We start from the raw sequence: 23391 nt of genomic DNA on the forward strand, positions 1-23391 counted from the left end.
TTTTTCTTATAAGAAAAATTACTTCAAACTTCAAGCAAACACTGCCATTGTGTCTACAAGTCCCTGGCACCTGAATCTATATAGTTTGCTGACGAGTAGGACACAACATTTGCACAAGCTTGGAATTTCTCATGGAATATTACTAAAACATCTGGTAGACAAATTAGTCCACCTTGCGTTTTACTCAACTTAGTGAGTAAATTTTAATTTCTTTTCCCTTCTCTCTATCTCTCCAAATATTAATAAGTAGTCTCTACCAAGGAAGTTATCTGCTATAATTTAGGGGGAGAAAAAGGAAGATGGAACATTTTTAGCTTAGTGTCCTGACATAATTACCTCTAACTTTTCTTTTTGAATGAGATAGGAAGTGAATGAATTAATAAGTGAATACAAAACAAACATCATGAGAATCTACTTGGAATTCTCTATAGAGGCTAATATACAATATAGAGATTTGAAATGAGGTTTGTAATATGATTCAATATGTATAGTAATGGATTATATTCAATGCTAGTCCGGCCCTAAGTTGAGACAACTCTAAGTGAAGTTCACATACCCTTTAACAGTGGATGTGCTAACATAGCTCTAGAGGGCAGAATGGAGTCATGGTTTCCCTGCCTTTTCCATTTGCAAATAAGGTAAACCTTGGGGAAAAAAACTGTAATTATTTCACAGGAAAACTCAAGTACACTTAAAAATATATTTTTGACCCAGGACAGCAGGCACATTTGCCTTTAAGTAAATATAAGTGCATGTCAGTTGTAACCCTGCTATAATTTGGGTACAAGAGCAAGAATACGATACTAACATCAAAAACACACTACTGCAAATTTAAAATAAATTTAAAACCTTTCCAGGGCTTCCCTGGTGGTGCAGTGGTTGAGAGTCCTCCTGCCGATGCAGGGGACACGGGTTCGTGCTCCAGTCCAGGAAGATCCCACATGCCGCGGAGCGGCTGGGCCCGTGAGCCATGGCCGCTGAGCCTGCGCGTCCAGAGCCTGTGCTCCGCGGCGGGAGAGGCCACAACAGTGAGAGGCCCGCGTGCAGCAAAAAAAAAAAAAAAACCTTTCCAATACTCTATATCTGATGATTTCAATTTAAAACCTGTTGCTGACATAAAGTTAGTTCTACTTATCAGACTATAAGAAGTGGAATTTTCAGGCTTCCCTGGTGGCGCAGTGGTTGAGAATCCCCCTGCCGATGCAGGGGACATGGGTTCGTGCCCCGGTCTGGGAAGATCCCACATGCCGCGGAGTGGCTGGGCCCGTGAGCCATGGCCGCTGAGCCTGCGCGTCCGGAGCCTGTGCTCCGCAACGGGAGAGGCCACAACAGTAAGAGGCCCGTGTACCGCAATAAAAAAAAATTTTTAAAAAAACTTTAAAAAAAAAAAAAAGAAGTGGAATTTTCAAGTGCCATCCAGAAGAAACCGTATTCTCCAGAAATATACGACGATTGCATTTGCCAATCCTAGGGGGACTCTCAGCTCATCCACTACCAGCCATGTGACTTTCAGCAAGTCACTGAGCTTAGATTTCCTTGTCCAAAAATTGACATATTAATATCTCTCCAGGGCTGGATGGAGGACTTAGCAAGATAGTTTATATAATGCACCTAGAGTGATTCCCAGCAAGCAATAGGTACTCAGCAAATGTTCATTATTTTCCCATCCTCTTAGATTGTTAATACTGTCAATACCATTATGCAGTGTTATTTTCATAGTAACAGAATATAGGAGATGGCTCCATATAAAAAATGAAGGTCAGCTAGAAATAAAACCTAGAAGATAAAATTTTTATTCACATTTTCTTTTATCACAGTTTATTTTGTAAATTATCATTTATTTTTTTAATATTTATTTTATTTATTTATTTTTGGCTGTGTTGGGTCTTCGTTGCTGTGTGTGGGCTTTCTCTAGTTGCCGTGAGTGGGGGCTACTCTTTGTTGTGGTGCATGGATTTCTTACTGCGGTAGCTTCTCTTGTTGCAGAGCACAGGCTTTGGCACGTAGGCTTCAGTAGTTGCAGGTCACGGGCTCAGTAGTTGTGGCCCACGGGCTCTAGAGCACAGGCTCAGTACTTGTGGCACACGGGCTTAGTTGCTCTGAAGCACATGGGATCTTCCCGGACCAGGGATCGAACCCATGTCCCCTGCATTGGCAGGCAGATTCTCAACCACTGCACCACCAGGGAAGCCCTAAATTATCATTTCTTGAGACTGGCCTGGAGGGGACAAAATGGTTTGGTGGGGAAAAGGCAGGGAGAAGATGGTGAGTGAGCAGCTTCACTTCATGCCCACACAGGTGGAGAGGCATGCCATGTAGGTTAATGCTAAGCTGACATGACTTTTAAATGATTTTTTAAAAAACAGAGTAGGAAAAAAGAAGAAAATAAAATATCTCACTTCTCTAACCTAGCCATCTCCTAAAAGGAATATGAGTGTCATTAAACCAACTGTGATGAGGTTGATTCTGGGCAAGCATACTTAACAATATAAGTATGTTTGTCTGGAAAGTTCACTTAAAAAAATCAGATATAAAAAAAAAAGTCAAAGAGGGCTTCCCTGGCGGCGCAGTGGTTGAGAGTCTGCCAGCTGATGTAGGGGATGTGGGTTCGTGACCCATCCGGGAAGATCCCACATGCCACAGAATGGCTGGGTCCGTGAGCCATGGCCGCTGAGCCTGTGTGTCTGGAGCCTGTGCTCCGCAACGGGAGGTGCCACGACAGTGAGAGGCCCGCGTACCGCAAAAAAAAAAAAAGTCAGAGGTATAAAATGAAAAGCTAAAAGTAGAATATTGTTTACCCCCTTACCTTCCTAAGTAGGTTCAGGGCAATTATGACATTAGCCTCCAAAACAATTCAGAAAGGAACCATCAGAAAGCAGTGGAAAGAAAAAATGGAGGGAAACAGAAGTAGGTCACCCAAAATTACACCCGCATTATTGCCTAGTGATTTTCCTGAGAGCACTTGCCTGGAGAAGACGACCTCATTCTGAACCATCTTAGCTCTGTGAATAATTCTCCATTCAAAGGAAAATAAACAGGGAAGACTCAGAAAGTTCCTGTTAAACTTTAAGTTGGTGTCTTGGACAAGTCTCCTTTCAAGATTCCTTTGTATATATTATCATTCAAAAAAATGTTTATATTATAAACAAATTTGGCATTACACAGACTGGTGATTTAGTGATTATTTTGTTTGAACTTTACCTCATGTAAATCTATTTTACATTTAACAAACATAAGCCAGGCATTATTATGGTGCAATTCTTTTAGTCTACGTTATCTAAGACCTTTTTTTCTTCATAATGAATAATAATTAAAACCACACTGGCAACCAATCTACCTAAACATATCATCTGATTTTTTTCTTTTAGTTCACCCAATATTTTATAGTTTTAACCTTTCTTTCTACTCTAAACATAGTGACTATATAGAGAGTCGAAAAACTAGCATCCAATACTCAGCTTCTAATTTCAACTAGTTACATAATTAGAAATAAGTTGCTGATCATCCTCTTTTGTCATATAGCCATCCTATGTGATGGCAAACAGTTTTACAATGAACACATCTCCCTCCGTGCATGGTTCTGAGGTTCCACAGACCTTTCTCAACCAGTACATAGTAAGTGCTCAATAAATGACAGCTGCTATTGTTATTACTACCTGACAACATTTACTCTCCACTTTCTAATAATCAGATCCAGGGAGAAAATCCATACATACCGTCCTGAGAAAATGGGCACCATGTAGTCACTTGGCAGATTTTCTTTCTTCTCTCCAGAGAGAAGGCTTTTCTTGGCTCTCTTTGTTTGGGGGCTCAACTTGGATGAATAATCTTCTAACATCAGACTGGAATCTGTAAGTCTGAAAAAAAACACCCTAATGTTAGTCTATAATTTTAAAAAATGCTTATAAAAGGAAGTTTTAAGTTTGAGGACGTTTTACAGAAACCTAGACGGCTAATGTTATAATCATCTTTTATCTTTAGAGCTAGCGTGAGAATGACCTCACATAATGCACTCTATCTAGACACAAGAGAAAAATAAGTCTATAGCAATTTTTAAAAATTGCAGTATAACTGCTTTACAATGCTGTGTTAGTTTCTGCCGCACAGTGAAGTGAATCAGCCATATGCATACACACATCCCCTCCCTCTTGGACCTCCCCCCGCCATCCCACCATCCCACCCAGGAAGCCCATCACAGAGCACCGAGCTGAGCTCCCTGTGCTATACAGCAGGTTCCCACTAGCTATCTGTTTTACACATGGTAGTGTATTTATGTCAAATTTCATGGCTTTTTCCCCCTTAAAATTTCAAGGGAAAGTGGCAGTGCTTTGGTAATAGTTCCAAATACCCTTTGCTGTTAAGTTAATGTTGGAAAATTAGGTGCTCTACATAAACGGTTTGGATACGTTGTGTATCCAAATGCTTTCAGGGGATTGATACAAAAGCAGATTTTCTGTATTGGGAGCCCAGGCAATTCTGATGCAGGGCCTCTAGGTTCAACTTGAGGCCTTTATGCAGTATAGACAGACTCCGTCTGAAAGGACACTGGGTTCATCAAACAATAGAGTTAATATACTTTCTGTGAACACACAGCGTCGAGTGACTCGGAAAATTACAGGTTTGATAAAGAACACTTTTCTAGTGCTGTTGCACACAAAAATCCACCCACCCATGCACACTGGTGCGAGTGTACACTTGGAGGTAGTTATTGTTCTAATAAACCAAAAAATGTGTCAGCAGAGTGGAAAACATGACAGTAGAGATTGCACCTAGAGAAAAGAATTGATGAAATTAAAAGGACAACCTTAATCTATATAGTTCTTGAATGAAATGAAGTGCATCTTCTTTCAAATGTATAGAATTTGGCATAAATTTCAAAAGTTCATGGACTCTGAACAATCCATGGGCTCAGGCTAAAAGCCTCTCGTCTACATTGTAATGAAAGATAGTCACAATAGGAAGCCGTACAGGAACTCTCTGTACTATCCTTGTCATTTTTCTACAGACCTGAACTGATTCTAAAATTAAAAGTTAATATTAAAAAGGTCCCTGGTGTAGAGAAAATTTGAAGAGAAAGTGAAGCATGTGAGTGGTGTGGCATGGAAAAAGCCAGCTGCCCAGTTAAAACAGCAAAACCTTCCAAAGTGTCCAAACCTTGATCGTTTCCAGTCTTTAAAAAGCATTAGCAAAAGCAAAGAGATTACCTAAATCAAAAGAAGACAGCACATATACAGAGTACAAAATGGATACATAATAATGCAAATAATCTTATCCCCTGCTAAGCAAGTAACACAGATCTGCAGGGCTTCTAGGAAGTACAAGGGGTGCAAACGTAGCCTGAGAGTATAGGGTGGGCTACTGTCTTTAATTCCTGGAGTGGAGTTGTAGCACAGAAATGGCAAACCTTTTCCTCTCCCATTAACTACCCCCTCCCCCAGGGTGAATATCTAGCTCTTATTCTATGATCAGCATTAATGCCAAAGGTTAGAACCTTGAAATCAAACTTGTGGATTGGTTACCAATTGGAAGGCTTAGTGAAATTTGTTCCTGGCTGGCTGTTCCAGGCAGCAGCAAAATGATTGCATTCTATACCCCTAGCAGGTTACAAAGTACAGGCTGTGCTAATACAGGTCTAAGTTTAAAGTGGTATTTTCCTTCACTCCTTTAATTCCATTACTATACAAAATAAAATTAATTATAGAGTCTGTTTCATTTTTTTCTATTTACAGAACATTTGCATTTTCTAATTTTTCTCCTGTTTTTCTGTTTTTGCTCTTTTTTTACTTTCATTCTACTATCTGCAGTCATATTCTCATGAGCTCATATTTTCAATGTTTATTTGTATCAAAACAGCTGTGATTTGTCATTCTTTTTCTTGTACTGTCGTTCCTTTTTTTCTGTCATTTTCCCTTTAAGATAAACCTTTAAAATGATTCACTTATTACATAGAATGTGCCAGAATGTGATTATTCCATTCTCACAAGTAAATCACGGCAGGTGATTTTTAATAGTTAAACTTTATGGTAAAGATTCATGGTACTATCATCAGTTTTCACATAATATTTCATTTGGAACAAAAAGCTTCAAAAAAAGCATTATGATTTTATATATTATACAGTGTTATTTAGAAAATCATATATACTATTATTTAGAAAATCCAAAGTATTTAGAAAATATCAAACACTTGTTATGCTCTCTAAAGTTTCTTCAAGCTTCTGAATCCTAACAAAAAAAGAGTGTGTGAAGGATTAGATGTTAAAATACTGTGCCAACAGACTATTTGGTAATGCTAAGTCATTTATCGAAGTTAACAAACAAAACTAAATCAGAGAAACAAAGTTTTAAGGAACTGACTATGCGATAATCAGTGTCACTAATTATTTGAAGGAAAGCCATGTCTATTTTGTTATGACCCGGGAACACTGAAGTCTAACATCTTACTCTATTGAATTTTAAAGTCAAATAATGTTTTTAGAGAAGTTCAATAGAATATGTAAAATTTTAATTTCTTTTTTTTAATTTAAATTTCTTTGAAGTTACATCAAAGAGCTAAATAAGGGCTTGCTAACCTCTTGGGCTTTTAGTTGTATCTAAATTTTGAAAATAATACTCTGTCTTATAAGTCAGTTTCTGAGTAGACACTTAACTTGACATGTATGGATCAATGTGGGTCTTTTAACTATTAAAACTATATTTAACGGGACTTCCGTGGTGGTGCAGTGGTTAAGAATGGTTAAGAATCCGCCTGTCAATGCAGGGGACATGGCCTCAACCCCTGGTCCAGGAAGATCCCACATGCTGCAGAGCAACTAAACCCGTGCGCCACAACTACTGAGCCTGTGCTCTAGAGCCGGCGCGCCACAACTACTGAGCCCACGTGCTGCAACCGCTGAAGCCCATGCACTCGGTGGCTCCACAACAAGATAAGCCACTGCATTGAGAACCCCGTGCATTGCAACGAAGAGTAGCCCCCGCTCACAGCAACTAGAGAAATCCTACGTGTGGCAACGAAGACCCAATGCACCCAAAAATAAATAAAAAAATTTTAAAAACGCTAAATTTAATGTTCTTTATGTCTTGAATCTTTCTGAACTCCAATTTATGAAGGCAGGGAAACTAAGCTATAGGTAAGGATTGATTTGTGTGTGCATGGGTGCACCCATGTGTCTGTAACTGTGTCTAAGTACATCTACCTGTACTCTGCTAGTAATTGTGGTATGTCCTCTTAATATGCCTAAAGTTAGCAGAATTTAAAGAAATATCATGGTGTGTATGACATCATCACACCTATGACCAGCAGCACCACAGAGAAGGGATGTAGCCCAGGTACAGACAGCTCCTTCTGGAAATGTTCCAGGGACTCAGAAATAGACTTGCACCTCCATCCAGTTCAAATACTGAACAGCAACAACAACAAAAAAAACAACATAACCTTCTGCTCTTACAACTTCATAATTATTCTTAACAGGAATAGCAAGAACAAAACTAATTATAGAATCACAGAACTGGAAGAGATCTCAGGGATATTTATACCACACTCAGTTTATAGATGTGGAAGACCTGGAATATCTTTGTAACTTGCCCAGGTTCATACAGCAAGTTGGTAGGTGAGCTAGGACTAGCATCCACCTAGGTTAGTGCTCTTTCCACTACAGCAGTAGTCTCTAACTTTTGTGACTGAGTCCTCTCAATCCAAAAATATTGGGGGCATGCCACCTGTTTATTTATAAATTCTACACATATACTGCTGTATAAATATGCTCACTTTATGAAATATTCCATCAACAGAAAAATTTTATGGGCCAAATTTGACTTTTAAAAAAAATACAGAAGTGCTCATATTTCTTCCTACACTTCCATGGCTTGCCTTCATGGATTCGCCACTTTGGAAACCACAACACCATGTCACACTGCCCATAATGACTCTGATGTTGATTTGCTATTCCTGAATTTATTCACATCAATTGATTTATTCACATCACAGTCCAATTAAAAATAAAGCATTAAAAAACTCATTAAACTTTACATGAAGTAAAATGCTAGTTCTTTAAAGTTATGTTGTCCTAGTTCCCCAGGATGAGTAACTTTATTCACACTTATGTTAAGTATGGATCTACTTAATGGCTATATAACTTTCTAAAAAAATTATGACAACCTATCAGCATGTTTCAGAAAAAATGATCGGTTGTAGACACCCATCCCTATATGCCTACGGTTATATTGTATTATTGGTTTCCCTCTCTATCTTTCCCGTTGCCTATGACTATTCAAGGAGGGGGATGGCCTAAGTTACCTTTGTATACTCAGTACTGTGTGCACTGCCTGATAGTGTTCAATAAACTTACTGAATGAAGTGAAATCAAGATTCATCCTCCTGTAATCATACACTATCTCAGTGATTCTCAACCCTGACTTGCCATCAGAATCAGCTGAGGAGCTAATAAAAATGGCCACTGCAGAGGTGGGACTTCTAGTATGGTGGAGTGAGTAGTTCAGCAGTTTCTCTCCCCAAAAAGCCATGATAAAATTGGATACAATTGTCAAAACCAACCCATTCAGGGCTCTGAAAATCAACCAAAGGCATACACTACACTGACAAGTGGTTATTCATAAAAAGATACTGAACTTCAGGTATGAATAAGTGGGAGTCTGTGTGACATTCTTGCCTAGTCTTTCACCACCCCCTAGCTCCCAGCTCAATCCATAAGGTAGTTCTACCAAGGTGGGAAAAGGTGAGAAAATCATAATGTTCACTGCCAGAGGGGTTGACTTGATTTGGAACAGAGCATGATAAACCTTCACAACCAGCAACATTGTAACATGAGCCATCTAAGTGGCAAACAAACAAGGGAAGACCAGCAGCTCAATCAATCTCAGGACGCAATCACGGTTGGAGCAAGCAGAAGACTGGCAGGTCAGCCTGAAATTTAACAGGAAGATTTGAAAAATAAGACCACCATGGAGGGACTTCCCTGGTGGTGCAGTGGTTAAGAATCCACCTGCCAATGCAGGGGACATGGGTTCAAGCCCTTTTCCGGGAATCCCACATGCCGCGGAGCTACTAAACCCATGTGCCACAACTACTGAGCCTGTGCTCTAGAGCCCACATGCCACAACCACTGAGCCCGTGTGCTACAACTACTGAAGCCCGCGTGCCTAGAGCCTGTGCTCCACAGCAAAGACAAGCCACCGCAATGAGAAGCCCACGCACCACAACAAAGAGTAGCCCCCGCTCGCGGCAACCAGAGAAAGCCAGCGCACAGCAACGAAGACCAACACAGCCAAAAACAAAAAAAGACCACCATGGGGGCCTTCATAAGCTCTCCATGTGCCTGAATAGAAAAAAACTGGAGAGGGATCAGGTTATCCACACATCATTGGTTAACTGTAAACCTGTGTACATGTGCAGAGGAGAAACAAGAGAGTCTAGAGGTAAGCAAATCCAGGGCATACATACTTTAAAATTACCTGAATTTCAAATGTGCTCCCCAACACATACACAGATCTATTGCCAGAAGATGGAACCTTTACTGTCTTGAGATGTTTGAGCACAGTGTCTGACCATTCATTGATTGGCCATTAATCTATGCAAATACAAGGTGATCCCTATGAATTCAGGCTTAAAAATGAGAATGACAATTTTTTAAAAAAACTAAAACAGAGACAACAGCAGTAACACAGTGCTAGGTAAACAGATTCTATAAATGTGTTTAGGCAAGTAATTAAACAAAAACAAAACAGAGCAACAACACATTTAGGGAGAAATTCAGAATCCAGAATTACTACAGTATATTATCTAACAGGTCCCATTTTCTTTTTTTTTTTTTTTTGGCTGTGCTGGGTCTTTGTTGCTGTGTGTGGGTTTTCTCTAGTTGTGGCGAGCGAGGGCTACTCTTTGTTTCGGTACATGGGCTTCTCATTGCGGAGGCTTTTCTTGTTGCGGAGCCCAGGCTCTAGGCACGTGGGCTTCAGTAGTTGTGGCTCGTGGGCTCTAGAGCGCAGGCTCAGTAGTTGTGGCACACAGGCTTAGTTGTTCCGTGGCATGTGGGATCTTCCTGGGCCAGGGATTGAACCTGTGCCCCCTGCGTTGGCAGGCAGATTCTTAACCACTGTGCCACCAGGGAAGCCCCCAACATGTTCCATTTTCAATTACAACAAAAATTATGAAACATGACAAGAAATAGGAAAGTGTGACACACACCAGCAGAAAAAATCAGTAAATAAAAATTGTCTCCAGGTGCACCCTGATGTTGGATTTAGCAAACAAAGACTTCAAAGCAGTAATAAGAAATAAGTTCAAAGGCCAATAAAGGAAAACATGTTTAAAGAATTAAAGGAAAGTATTATAATAATGACCCAAAAAGAGAGAATGTCAACAAAGAGATAGGAATTATAAAATAGAAGCAAATGAATATTTTGGAGTTTAAAAGTACAATAACTTAAATGAAAAATTTATTAAAGGGACTCAACAGATTTTATATAGAAGAATTTAAAAATCAGTGAATCTGAAGATAGAAATAATCTAATAAAAAAAAACAGAAAAAGGATGAAGAAAAAATCTTAAAGCCTCAGAGGTCTGTTAGACAACATCAAACATACCAATATATGAGTCATGGTAGTACTGGAAAGAGGAGAGAGAGAGAAAAGGTAGGAAAATATATTTGAAGAAATAATGGACTAAAATTCCCCAAACTTGATGAAGATATTAATCTATGGATCCAAGATACTCAACAAACCCAAGTATGATACTCACAAAGAGATACACATGTAGATATATCATATATAGTCAAGCTGTTGAAAGCCAAAGTCAGAGAGAAAACTTCAAAGCACCAAGAGTAAAATGATTCATCACATACAAGAGAACAATGTATTAATGATTGACTTCACATCAGAAACGATACAACCCACAGGCATTCGTATGACATATTTAAGTGCTGGGGGAAAAAATAAATCAAGAATTCTATATTCAGCAAAACTATTACTCAAAACTGAAAGCAAAGACATTGCCAGACAAAGACCAAGAGAATCCATTGCTAGCAGACCTGTCTTATAAGAAATGCTAAAGCAAATCCCTCAGGTTTAAAGGAAATGACACCAGACAGTAATCTGAATCCACACCAAAAAATAAAGAGCACCAGGAAGTAAATAACTAGATAAATATATAAGCATACATATATTTCTATTTTCTTAAATTCTTTGAAAGACATAATATTACATAAAACAATACTTATCACACTGCACTGTTGGGTTTATAACATATATAGTTGTAAGGCATACGATAATAGTACAAAGGATAAGGGAGGAAATGGAACTATATTGGAGCAAAGTTTCTAAATTTTACTGGTACGAAGTTAATATAAATCTGAAGTAGATTGTGATTAGTTAATATGTATATTATAATTTCTAAAGCAATCCCTTAAGAAAATAATAAAAAATAGAGTCAAGAAAGAAAGGAATTAAACGGTACACTAAAAATATCTATTTAACACAAAACAAGGCAGTAAAGGAGAAACAAATGAACAAAAGAGATATGAGATATGCAGAAAAAAATTTAAAAACTGGTAAACATAAGTCCAACCATAGTAGTAATTTTATTAAATGTGAGTGGATTAAAAACTCCAAGGAACAGCAGAGATTGTCAGAATGAATTTTTAAAAATCCAACTATATGCTGCTACAAGAGCCACATTCTAAATTCAAAGACACATATTGTTAAAGTAAAAGGATGAAAAAGATATACCATGCAAATAATAACCATAAGGAACTGGAGTGGCTATATTAATATCGAACAAAATATACTTTTAACTAAGAAATATTACTAGAGACAAAGAGGGACATTTCATAATCATAGGAAGGTCAATTCCTCAAAAAAATATAACAATTATAAATGTACATGGATCTACCAACAGAGCCCTAAAATATATGAAGCAAAAAATGACAGAATTGAAAGAAAAAATAGAAAATTGAAAATAGCTGGAGATTTCAATACTCCACTTTCAATAACTGATAGAACAACTAGACAAAAATCAGCAAGGACATAGGAGACTTGAATAACACTCTCAATCAAGTTGATACAACTGATCTTTCTAGAATACTTTACCCAATGACAACAAAATACATATTCTTTTAAACATTCTCCAGGAGAATTTATATGCTAACTCACAAAACAATCTCAATCCATTTAAATGAATTTAAACCATATAAAATATATTCTCTGATAACAGAAAAATTAAGTAAAAATCTACAACAGTAAGAAATTTAGAAAATCCTCATATATCAGGAAACTAACAACATACTTCTAAATTACTCACAAGGGAAAAGAAATCACAAGGGAAATTAGAAAGTATTTTGAACTACATGAAAACAAAAACACAACATATCAAAATTTATGGGATAAAGCTAAAGCAGTTATTAGAGGTAAGTTTATAGCTTTAAGTGTCTATATTAGAAAAGAAGAAAAGTCTCAAATTAATAACTTAAGCTTTCATTGTAAGTTAGAAAAAAATTAAATATGAAGCAAGTAGAAGGTAGATATAATAAGATCAGGGAGGAAATCAATAAAATAGAAAACAGAACAACAATAGATAAAATCAGTGAAACAAAAGTTGGTTCATTGAAAAGATCAAGAAAATTGACAAACCTTTCACTAGATTAACCATGAAGAAAGAGAGAAGACACAAATTATCAAGAACAAGAATAAAAGAGGAGACCACTACCAACCCCACATAACTTAAAAGGCTCACAAGGAAGTATGATAAATGCACTTATGCCAAAAATTTAGACAACTTAAATGAAATGGAAAAATTCCCATAAAGATTCAAACGACAAAAACTAACTCAAGAAGAAATTAAAAATCAGAACAGATCATTAACAAGTAAAGAAACTGAATTAGTAACTTAAAATCTTTGCACAATGAACCGCCCAGGCCCATGTAGTTTCACAGATGAATTCCATGGAATATGTAAAGAAGAAACAAACAAATCATTTCCATGTATTTTCAAAAACAGAAGAGAAGGGAACACTTCCCAACTTATTCTATAAGGCCAGTATTACCTGATATCAAAGCCAAACAAAAACATTATAATAAACAAACAAAAAAAAAAAACACAGACCAATAGCCTTCAAGAACACAGGTACAAAAATCCTTCACAAAATATTAGTAAACTGAATCCAGCAACATATAGCCAAGTGGTATTTATTCCAGGAATGCAAGGTCGATTTAACATTTGAAAATCAATCAGTGTAATATACCATATTAACAGAATAAAAAACAAAAAAATTATCACCTCAATAGACGCAAAAGAAGTATTTGACAAAATTCAGCATTACTTCATGTTAAAAACTCTCAACAAAAGAGGAATAGAAGGGAAGTTCCTCAGTCTGATAAAGACCATCTATGAAAAATCTAGAGCTAGTATCATATCTAATAGGAAAAATTAAATCCTTTCTTCCTAAGACAGTAAGGGAACAAGGGTGTGATATTTGCTCTTGCCACTTCTCTTCAACATTGTACTGAAGTTCACATTATACTGAAGAATAGCCAAGACAATTATTAAAAATAAAATTGAAAAAATTGGATAGCAAGTCTACCTTTAGTTATGGATGATATAATCCTATATGTAAAAAATGCTAAGGAATACACACACACACACACGCACACACACACAAATGCTACTACTAATAAATGAGTTCAGCAAGGTAACAGGATACAGAATCAAAACACAAAAATCAATTATACTTCTGTTTACTAGCAATGAACAATACAAAAATAAAATTAAGATAACTCCATTCACAATACTATCAAAAAGAATAAAATATTTAGGAATAACTTTAACATAGAAGTATAACACTTCTACATTGAAAATTACAAAACATTATGATAAGTGAAACAAAATCTAAATAAATAAATATCACATGTTCATGGATTGAAAGAGTCAACATTGTTAAAACACACATTTTTCAAAATTGATTTACAGTTTCAACATAATTCTTATATTGCCAGCAGACTTTTCTCTTTGTAGACATTAACAAGGTGATCTTAAAATTTATATGGGAATATGAAGGAATTACATAGGCAAGATTTTTTATTTTATTTTTTTGTAGAAGAGGAACTAAGTTTGAGAACTTACATCTACCAATTTCAAAACTCTTTATAAAGCAATAATAATTAAGAAAGTGTGGTGCTGGCATAAGGACAGGCATACAGATCCATGCAACAGAATTGAGAGTCCATATATAAACCTTTTTACTTATGGTCAGTTAATTTTTGATAAAGGTGCTAAGGAATTTAAGGGGGAAAGGATAGTCTTTTCAACAAATGGTGCTGGGACAATTGTATATCCATAAGTGAAGGGATGGATTTAGAACTTTACTCAACATCACATACAAAAAATTAATTCAAGCAGCCGCATAGCACAGGGAGATCAGCTCGGTGCTTTGTGACCACCTAGAGGGGTGGGATAGGGAAGGTGGGAGGGAGGGAGATGCAAGAGGGAAGAGATATGGAAACATATGTATATGTATAACTGATTCACTTTGTTATAAAGCAGAAACTAACACACCATTGCAAAGCAATTATACTCCAATAAAGATGTAAAAAAATTTAATTCAAAATGGATTATTTCTAAATGTAAAGTAAAATTATAAAACTCAGAAGATAAGATAAATTCTTTATGATACTGAGTTAGAGTTCCTAGATATGACATGAAAAGCATGATTAAAAAAGGAAAAAAAGTGATGAACTGAATTTCATCAAATGTAAAAGTTCTGGTCTTTGAAGGACACTGTTAAAAGAATGAAAAGACAAGTCACAGAATGAGAGAAAATATTTGCAAACATTAATAAAGGAATTGTATATAAAATATTTAAATAACTCTAATGATTCAATAATAAGCAGAAAAAAATCCAATTTAAAAATGGGCAAAAGATTTGAGCAGGCATTTCACCAAAGAAGATACACAAATGGCTACCGTGCACATTAAAAAGATGGTCAACATCATTAGCCATTAAGTAAGCACAAGTTAAAACCACAATGAGATCCCACTACACACCCAAAAGAATGGCTATAAAAAATAAGACAGAAAATAACTAACGTGGATAAACTGGAATCCTTGTACCTTAGTATGTGAATGTAAAACGGTATAGCTGCTTTGGAAAAGAGTAGTTTCTTGTAATGTTAACCATAAACTTAGCACACAACCCAGCTGATATTTTAGAATGTGCAAGAGAAGGTTCACTTCAAACAGAAAGCCTTAACTTTCTGTAATAATTTCATTTATTCAACAGAAAACTTATTTAGTATCCACTGTGTGCACAGTAGCGTGCTTGAAGCTGGGGTGGGAGGGGGATATGAAGATAAATTAGGTAAATTAATGACTCTTGTTAGGACTTCTCTGGTGGTGCAATGGTTAAGAATCTGCTTGCCAATGCAGGGGACATGGGTTCGAGCCCCGGTCCGGGAAGATCCCACATGTCACAGAGCAACTAAGCCTGTGTGCCACAACTACTGAGCCTGTGCTCTAGAGCCTGTGAGCCACAACTACTGAAGCCCGCATGCCTATAGCCCATGCTCCGCAACAAGAGAAGCCACCACAATGAGAAGCCTGCGCACCACAGCAAAGCATAGCTCCCGCTCTCCCGCAACTAGAGAAAGCCCGCGCGCAGCAACGAAGACCCAATGCAGCCAAAAATAAATAATAAAATAAAATAAGACTCTTGTTTTCTGAGAGCTTTACCATCTAGTAGGGGAGTAAATGCTACCAGGCCTGATGTGTTGAATTACGTCAATCATGGAAGAAAGGATGGAAGGACAGAAGGAAGGCAGGCAGATAAGCAGAAAGATTAGAGCAAATAAAAGCTGAATTCACAGGCTTGGAGGCAATTTCTGTCTGGGGTTATCAGGGAATCCTTTGTGGAAGAGCTGGACATTAAAAGATGGGTAAGTCATCTCAGGATGACACAGAGATATGTGCAAAAGCTTGAAAATAGAAGTTCCATTTTCATTGCTGACTTATCTATGTGTTGCCATTATACTTTACCGAGTCGCCACAAAGGAACTGAACTCATTTTTATTATTCTAACAATTTTCCTTTAAAACCGCCTCTTCATATATATTTACAACCTAGCACTGCTGCATATAAACAAAATGCTCAGCTGTTTCCCAGAAGGGAGGAAAAGGTGGTGGTTTTACTGAAATATGGGTCAGCTTCTAGAAAACTGTCCTTCTTGGCTGTCTTTGGTCATTTGGTCAGCCCCTCCTCCTCAGGGCTTCTGGGATCTGAGGGTCCATCTCTTTCATCTTCAGAACCCTCTGGAGGGTCAGGAACAAGCACTTGGAGTTTACAGTCTCTTTTCTCATTTCTATCTTTCTATCAGCTGCATTTTTCCCTGTTGCAAAACTTGAAAGACTGTATTTTCCCTGGGTTTTGTGAAAGGTTGTTTTGGGTCTACTTTTGATATACAGCAGCTTCGTCCTACGCTCCTCCTTTGGTATGGGTATCATGTCAGCCTCAACACTTTCTACTGACCTTTTGATTCTCCTGTTTCTCAGTCTAAACACTTAAGGAACTTTCAGGAGAACATCAAAGTTAGTGGATAAGCAGGAGGCTTTGAGTCCTTTTTTCACTAATATACTTTCCAGAAAAGGTCTCTTATAAGATACAAGCACGAATTTAGTTTGATCAACATCATCCTTGAAATTTACTGACATGCAGTATCATAATAAATAACAGTCCCTTGGCCATTCTTTCTGTCTTTGCATTATTTACCTTATAGTTATCCTGTTTTCCTCTCTATTTCAGTCTCTCAACATAAAAATATCTTTTTTATTTTTATTTATTTATATTTAATTTATTTATTTTTGGCTTTTTTGGGTCTTCGTTGCTGCGTGCGGGCTTTCTCTAGTTACAGAGAACGGGGGCTTCTCTTCATTACAGTGTGCAGGCTTCTCATTGTGGTGGCTTCTCTTGTTGCAGAGCATGGACTCTAGGCACGCAGGCTTCAGTAGTTGTGGCTTGCGGGCTCTAGAGCGCAGGCTCAGGAGTTGTGGCGCACGGGCTTAGTTGCTCTGTGGCATGTGGGATCTTCCTAGACCAGGGCTTGAACCTGTGTCCCCTGCACTGGCAGGCGGATTCTTAACCACTGTGCCACCAGGGAAGCCAAAATACCTCATTTTTAGTTTTTAAAAAATTTTAGTTACTTAAATAGTAATATAACCACAATTTTTCTTCTATTTATGGCCTTATTGTTTCCATTATTTAAATTTCCGCTGACAAGTAACATTTTACTCTCCTTTTTAGTAATTTGCCACAGCTAATGTATAGATAGCCATGATCTAAAAACAAATACCAGGGGGGTCTGAACCACTTCTCAACATGAATGTTAGAATAGTCATGCTCTAGAAAAAGCTAGTGGGTTAAACACTGAGAGACAAATCTTTATGGTTATCACATACACCCTTCAGTTTCTATCCATTCCTGGCTATTTTAGAAAGTAATTTAACCCGACTGAGTGAGTATGGCCCATTTTTAAGCAGAAGTGAAAGAGTCCACTCTATATTTCCTAGATATATTATGCAGGACACTTGACCATAACATCAGGAGATGCCTTATAGAGTCTAGGTCTGTGGACTGAAAATTGTCCAGGGTTAGTAAAAGTTAGCCTTATTAATTTATTTATGAGGCAGCCCAGAAACCCACATTCCACCCCACTCTGAGGATGGTCGCTAGGGTTGACTAGACTTTGCATGAAGGTTACTTTCCTCATTTGAGGTGCTCCTGCCATCTCCTGTTTCATCTAGAAAGGCTGCTGTGGAAAAGGTCAAGCGTGCAGCAAGGGCTCCTTGGGCTCCCACAGCTCGGAGAGCTCTGTGGGGAAGCTCAGTTACACTCACTGCTCGGCCAGCAGTGGACAGAGTTAACATGTTACCTCTGAGCGATGGGAGGTAACTGCATGGCCCTTCCTCCACCTCTAGCTACTCATTCTATTCCCACTCTATGAGGGGACATGTCTTCCTTCTCACAGCCTGATTCACCTGCCTATGGAAGATTAATGCCATTCTGGGGGTATCTTGTATCATCTAAACTTTAATTTGACCTGCAAAAGAGCCTGATGAATAGTATTTTCAATGTAGAAACAAAGCAAATGAAGCAGAGAATGAATCACGTCTTTCTGGGCCTCAGTGTATGTTATCTGTGGAAGGAGGGGCTTGAATTAGATGAGCTTGTGGTCTCTTCCTGCCATTCCCCAATTCTATGGATCTACAAATTGCCAATTGTAGGAAACTGGTATCACCAGGAATGATACTCCCAGTCCTCTCTCCGCAAACAAGTTGCAGGTTTACAGCAATGTGTGTCGGAGATTGATGAGTGGTGAAGTCTCTCTTTGGACGCAGCGTTTATTTGGGGGATTCAGAACACAACTCAGTAGTTGCCTTTTAAAGAAGGAGCTGGCAATAAACCTGTCCATTTCTGGGCAGAATAAAAAAGAATAACTGGTTTCTGCTTTCATTAGATGTTTCCCCTGATCTTCTCCTGTCATATAGGAAGTAATATGACTCATCATTTTCTTAGTACTTAAATTCTGGAAGACAAATCCCAGAATGTTCTATTTGCTACCCAGAAACTTATGTTGCCTTTTCCTTATATATAATAGTTAAACCTTTCTTTAGAGAAGAGGATATATCTTAATTCTTCTTACCCTATTCTATTTTTTATTGCTTCCATAACATTTATTACCTTTTAGCATGATTTAAATTCATTGTCCTTTTTATTGTATTTATTGTTTATGACCTATCTCTCCATGCTCCAAGAGGGCAGGAATCTTTGTCAGATTTATTCAGTAATTTATCCCAAGCACCTAGAGCAGTGCTTAGCACACAGGAGGCACTCAGTAAATATTTACTGAATGAATGAACAATACCTAAACCTCACTAAACGGTCCCTATGTGCCTGCTATTATACTACACACCTTACATGATTATCTCTTTTAGGGCTGCCAACATGAACAACAATCATTTTCCTCATTTTACAGATGAAGAAACTGAGAGTTTACAGGCATATCCAAAGTCGCAAGTGTAATTGCATGTAAGTAAAGGCTTGTTTGACCCCAAAGACTATCCACTTGCCATTATGTTACAACACCTAGAAATGGAGATATAGAAAATGGACACTAATCCGATACCCATAGCTGAGGTCAAGACACACAAATGTCCACAAGGCAGCAGACTTCTTTGGTAGCATCTTTTGAAACCACACTGGGGTGGGAAAGGGAGCAAGTCTTCAGGTCCCCCTCAGTCCCTGCTGTAATCAGATCCATCAATAAAAGACAGGGGTTTGTGTTTTGTGGTCTCTGTTTTTAGCATTGGTATCTTCTGTGAGAATTACAACTGGTTTGAACATTAGCACGTTCTTTGCAAAGTCTAGAAGTTTCAAAAGAGGTTATGATCTGGGTAACAACCAAGGGTCAATCAATGTGACAATGTGACATGAGTGTAGGTAAGGGGCACAATTTAAGGTTAGGCACGGTGCCCAGGGCAAGTCACTCATGTTTCAGTTTTCTTATCCCCAAACTGGTGTCTTCCAGAGCCCTTGTGAGTCTCAGGTCTGATTCTAAGTGACAGTTAAAGAGTGTGTAACGTTCCAGGTTTGGCATTCATAGTGCCCCTGGGATTTTCTAGCTATTGTTTCTACCTATTGTTCCCTGCTCTAAATCTTGGTTTCTCCAGGAGAAGCAGGGGAAAGAAAAGGAAGCATAATGCAAAACTACACATTGATGCTTCAAGAAAAATATGGTAGCCATGTAGTCAAGGGGAGTTACTGGGAACTTGTAGAAAGGGTGGGGGACTTGGGGTAGGTTGGGGCGCTCAAGTCACTCTTCCACTATTTGTTAGTGTAAGGAAGAAAAGTCATTTAATCTCTTTGGTCTCCAATTCTCTCATTTTTTTAAAAAAAATATTTTCTTATTCTTTGTACATTTTTTTGTGCTATTTTTAAAATTTGTTTATTTATTTATTTATTTGGCTGCGTTGGGTCTTTGTTGCTGCGCGCAGGCTTTCTCTAGTTGTGGCAAGCAGGGGCTACTCTTCGTTGCAGTACACGGGCTTGTCATTGTGGTGGCTTCTCTTGATGAGGAGCACAGGCTCTAGGCACGCAGGCTTCAGTAGTTGTGGCTCGTGGGCTCAGTGGTTGTGGCTCATGGGCTCTAGAGCACAGGCTCAGTAGTTGTGGCACACGGGCTTAGTTGTTCCGCAGCATGTGGGATCTTCCCAGACCAGGGCTCGAACCCGTGTCCCCTGCATTGGCAGGCAGAGATTCTTAACCACTGCACCACCAGGGAAGTCCCTCCAATTCCCTCATTTTAAAAATGAGGATAATAATTTCTACTTCTCAGAGTTACTGTAAAGTGGTATAGAGAATGCTATGCTGAACGGTATCATATGGGCTGGATTTTAATCTGTTTAGAATCAGACAATCTGCTGCCTACCATTACCACAGAGGGTTGAGGGGCCCATCACCCAAGAACTGTGCTGTGTTGTTCTCTGGTTTCTGGAAGTTATTCATTTCTACTTATCAAGTATAACAAAATATTTCTTTTTTACTTCCATCTTACTCAAAAGAAAGGATGGCACCCTGATTTCCATATACCACATTCCCTGTAAACATCTTCCTTATTTCATCCTAATTCCTTAGAAAGGGATCCTCAGGTCACACACTGGGCTGTCTGATATTTATATGTGACTTTTTAGTGCAGTGGTTGTGACCTTTGTTGAACCACAGAGTTCTCTGAGAATCTGATAAAAGCTAGAGTCCTTCTCAGCAAAAAAAAAAAAAAAAAAAATTTCATCTGCGCCTAATTTTGCATATAATTTGAGATCATCCAAAACTCTGTTGAAACCTATTCATGGACAGAGGCTAAAAACCCTTGCCTAATGGTTGTGAAGTGGTCATGAGTACCATTTCTCCTTTCATCTCTAATAGTATTTGTGAATTACTAACATAAAACAATAGTCTTGTATCATTTTGTTTTCCTGAATTACTTTCTTTAATTTAGTTTTTTTTTTTCACACTGTGACTAAGAACTAAAGCATTTAGAATAAGCCTTCCAGAATTTATTTTATAACCCTTGGCTCAGAATGCAATTGGTAAACCAATCTGAGCTAAAAACCACACTGACTCTGAACAAGCCATTGTTCTTAAGTCTTAACTGAGGTCAGCCAAGTCCTGAGCATGTATAAATCTCCATAGTTTCCACTTTACTACTGGACATCTAACTACAAAGCAGAGGCTAAAAATAGATCAAGCCTAGTGTTCATATACACTCCACAGAATTGCATTTCCAACCCCACATGAGTTTTAAATAACAACACTCTTCGCAACCAAAGAGGGACTTCATTTAGCAGGGGAAATATTGATCCACTTTGAAAAAGTTAAAATACAACCTGAAGGAATTATGAAGATTTTGAAATGTTCAAAGAATATCATTTGCTCCTGTTAGCTCTGGGTCTAAAATAAGAAAAACTAAAATATACCTCAGATTAGGTTAGCTTTCTTTTCTTTTACATTGCATTACACAAAGGAGAAAATATTGACATCCTCTTCCCTTTCTTGTTTCTAAGTCTACATTTCTACTAAGTGGAGTTGTTCAAACATAGCAAGCCATTAATAAATACCTACTTACCTACATAAATACTTATAGAGCAAGAAGGAAGATGTGAGGTCGAGTATAGAAAAATAATTACAGTTCTACTGCCTACAGAAAGTTTATTATCTGAGGCTCTTTATAGTTAAAATGGCTGTCTTCCAAAGATAATATAGAGCAAATGTTTTCTGGATAAAATATAAAGATTCTCAAAATTTCAATTACTAATGTTAGATATAATTTATCAGATTGTAAATAAATATGAATATTGCATCTGTGGTTAAAAAAAGAATTTGTATAAAATTAAAATAATTTTAACAAAATTTAGCAATAGAGTTTAAGAAGTAAAACTCTTTGAATTACAGATTCATAAAACTCTGTAGCCTCTACAGTATTGGGGGAATGAAATAAGTACACAAGGAGTTACCTTAACAACTGTATGGTAATAAAAATACCCACTTTCTACATTTTCTATAGACTTGGCACAGACAGACCAGGAAAATGGATATTTAAAACATAATCCTCTCTATTACAGGACAGCTGTTTCCTAAATGAGGTTCTTAAACATATGTACAGGACATTCTTCAGGAGAACACAATGATACTGTCACATAGCATGGTGCTCATTCCTATTTCCTTTGGAAGGTAGGTATTTGAAACAAGAGCTAAAAGAAGTGAGTTCACCTCCTCACTGACAATATTTCCATATGTGCAGCTAATCTGAGGTCCTTATGAATATCCCCTGGCACACATGACCCATGAAAGTGAGATTGCAAAACAATCCTGTTCCATTTTAAGTGGAATTTCAGAACGTTGCCATCACACATTCCAGGTAAACTCCAGAGACTCTGGTACTGAACATGCAGAAGCTCCCAGGAGGTCAATGTCAGTGCCCAGGAATCACAGCCGTGGATCAGGTACTGCTTAAACCCACAGGGATTCAGGCGTTTCTGCCTTCAGAAACTGTCCTTACATACAAGCCACCATATTATTTCCTCAGTAACTTTTTTAATTCCCAGAAATAAACACCTTTTCCAGTTGCCCTAACAGGTATTTTGTGGACTTAAATTTTGTAAGACAAAATTACATCTGTTTAGAACAAATAATGCAACCTATGCCAGATGGAGGAGGTTTGAGGCAGCAGGTGATTACTGATCACATAGCCCAGGAATTTTTATGTTTTGAAGTTCAGCAATTCTTTCTGTGGACTATAGATAGATGTCTAATAAAATCACATGAATCTTGCAAGTGTGTTTTAATCCCCATGACACATTTTGCTCTGGATATGGAGAAAATAAAAATTGGCTTGGACTGAGAAATTATCTGTCCAGCATTTATCAGGCTGGAACAACAAACACAGAGAAACCAAGCTCAAGGTTCACAGGAAATGTGTCTCCCGGGGACGCTGCTGCAGTAGAGGGTTGTGATAACTTTCTCTTTGAGTGACTACAGGCTCACCGAGAAACTTTCTTCTCTAATATCAAACATTATCAGTAGGCTTGCTGTTTGAAATTTTATCAGGAAGAATGAGGTATTGCCTTCTTGTGTGGAGGAGTTGCTGTTGACAGAGAAGCAGCCTCAGTTCCCAGCCTAGGTGCTGAGCTCCACATAAAAGGTTTCTAGATACAACAGTCCTCATTTATCTCAACTTGACTGTTTCCAAAGCAGCAGGACACTGGATTCATTTTTCAGACCAGACCTACATCTAAACTCCACGCTTCCTAGAATCCTACTGAAACTCTCTTTTCCTCTGGTGT

General features: G+C 37.9%; 1 protein-coding gene across 1 annotated transcript in view; it reads right to left on the reverse strand.

Annotated features, from left to right (window-relative positions):
* Window positions 1-23391, reverse strand: part of MYOM1 (myomesin 1) — a 143520-nt gene that overhangs the window by 113660 nt on the left and 6469 nt on the right. The window contains exon 3 of the mRNA XM_029226169.1: window positions 3717-3857. Within this exon, the coding sequence (XP_029082002.1) occupies window positions 3717-3857 (141 nt within the window). The remainder of the gene's footprint in view (window positions 1-3716; window positions 3858-23391) is intronic.

This window comes from Monodon monoceros, unplaced genomic scaffold (genome assembly GCF_005190385.1).
Source record: "Monodon monoceros isolate NGI ecotype Baffin Bay Population unplaced genomic scaffold, NGI_Narwhal_1 Super_Scaffold_1, whole genome shotgun sequence".
Lineage (NCBI taxonomy): Eukaryota > Metazoa > Chordata > Mammalia > Artiodactyla > Monodontidae > Monodon > Monodon monoceros.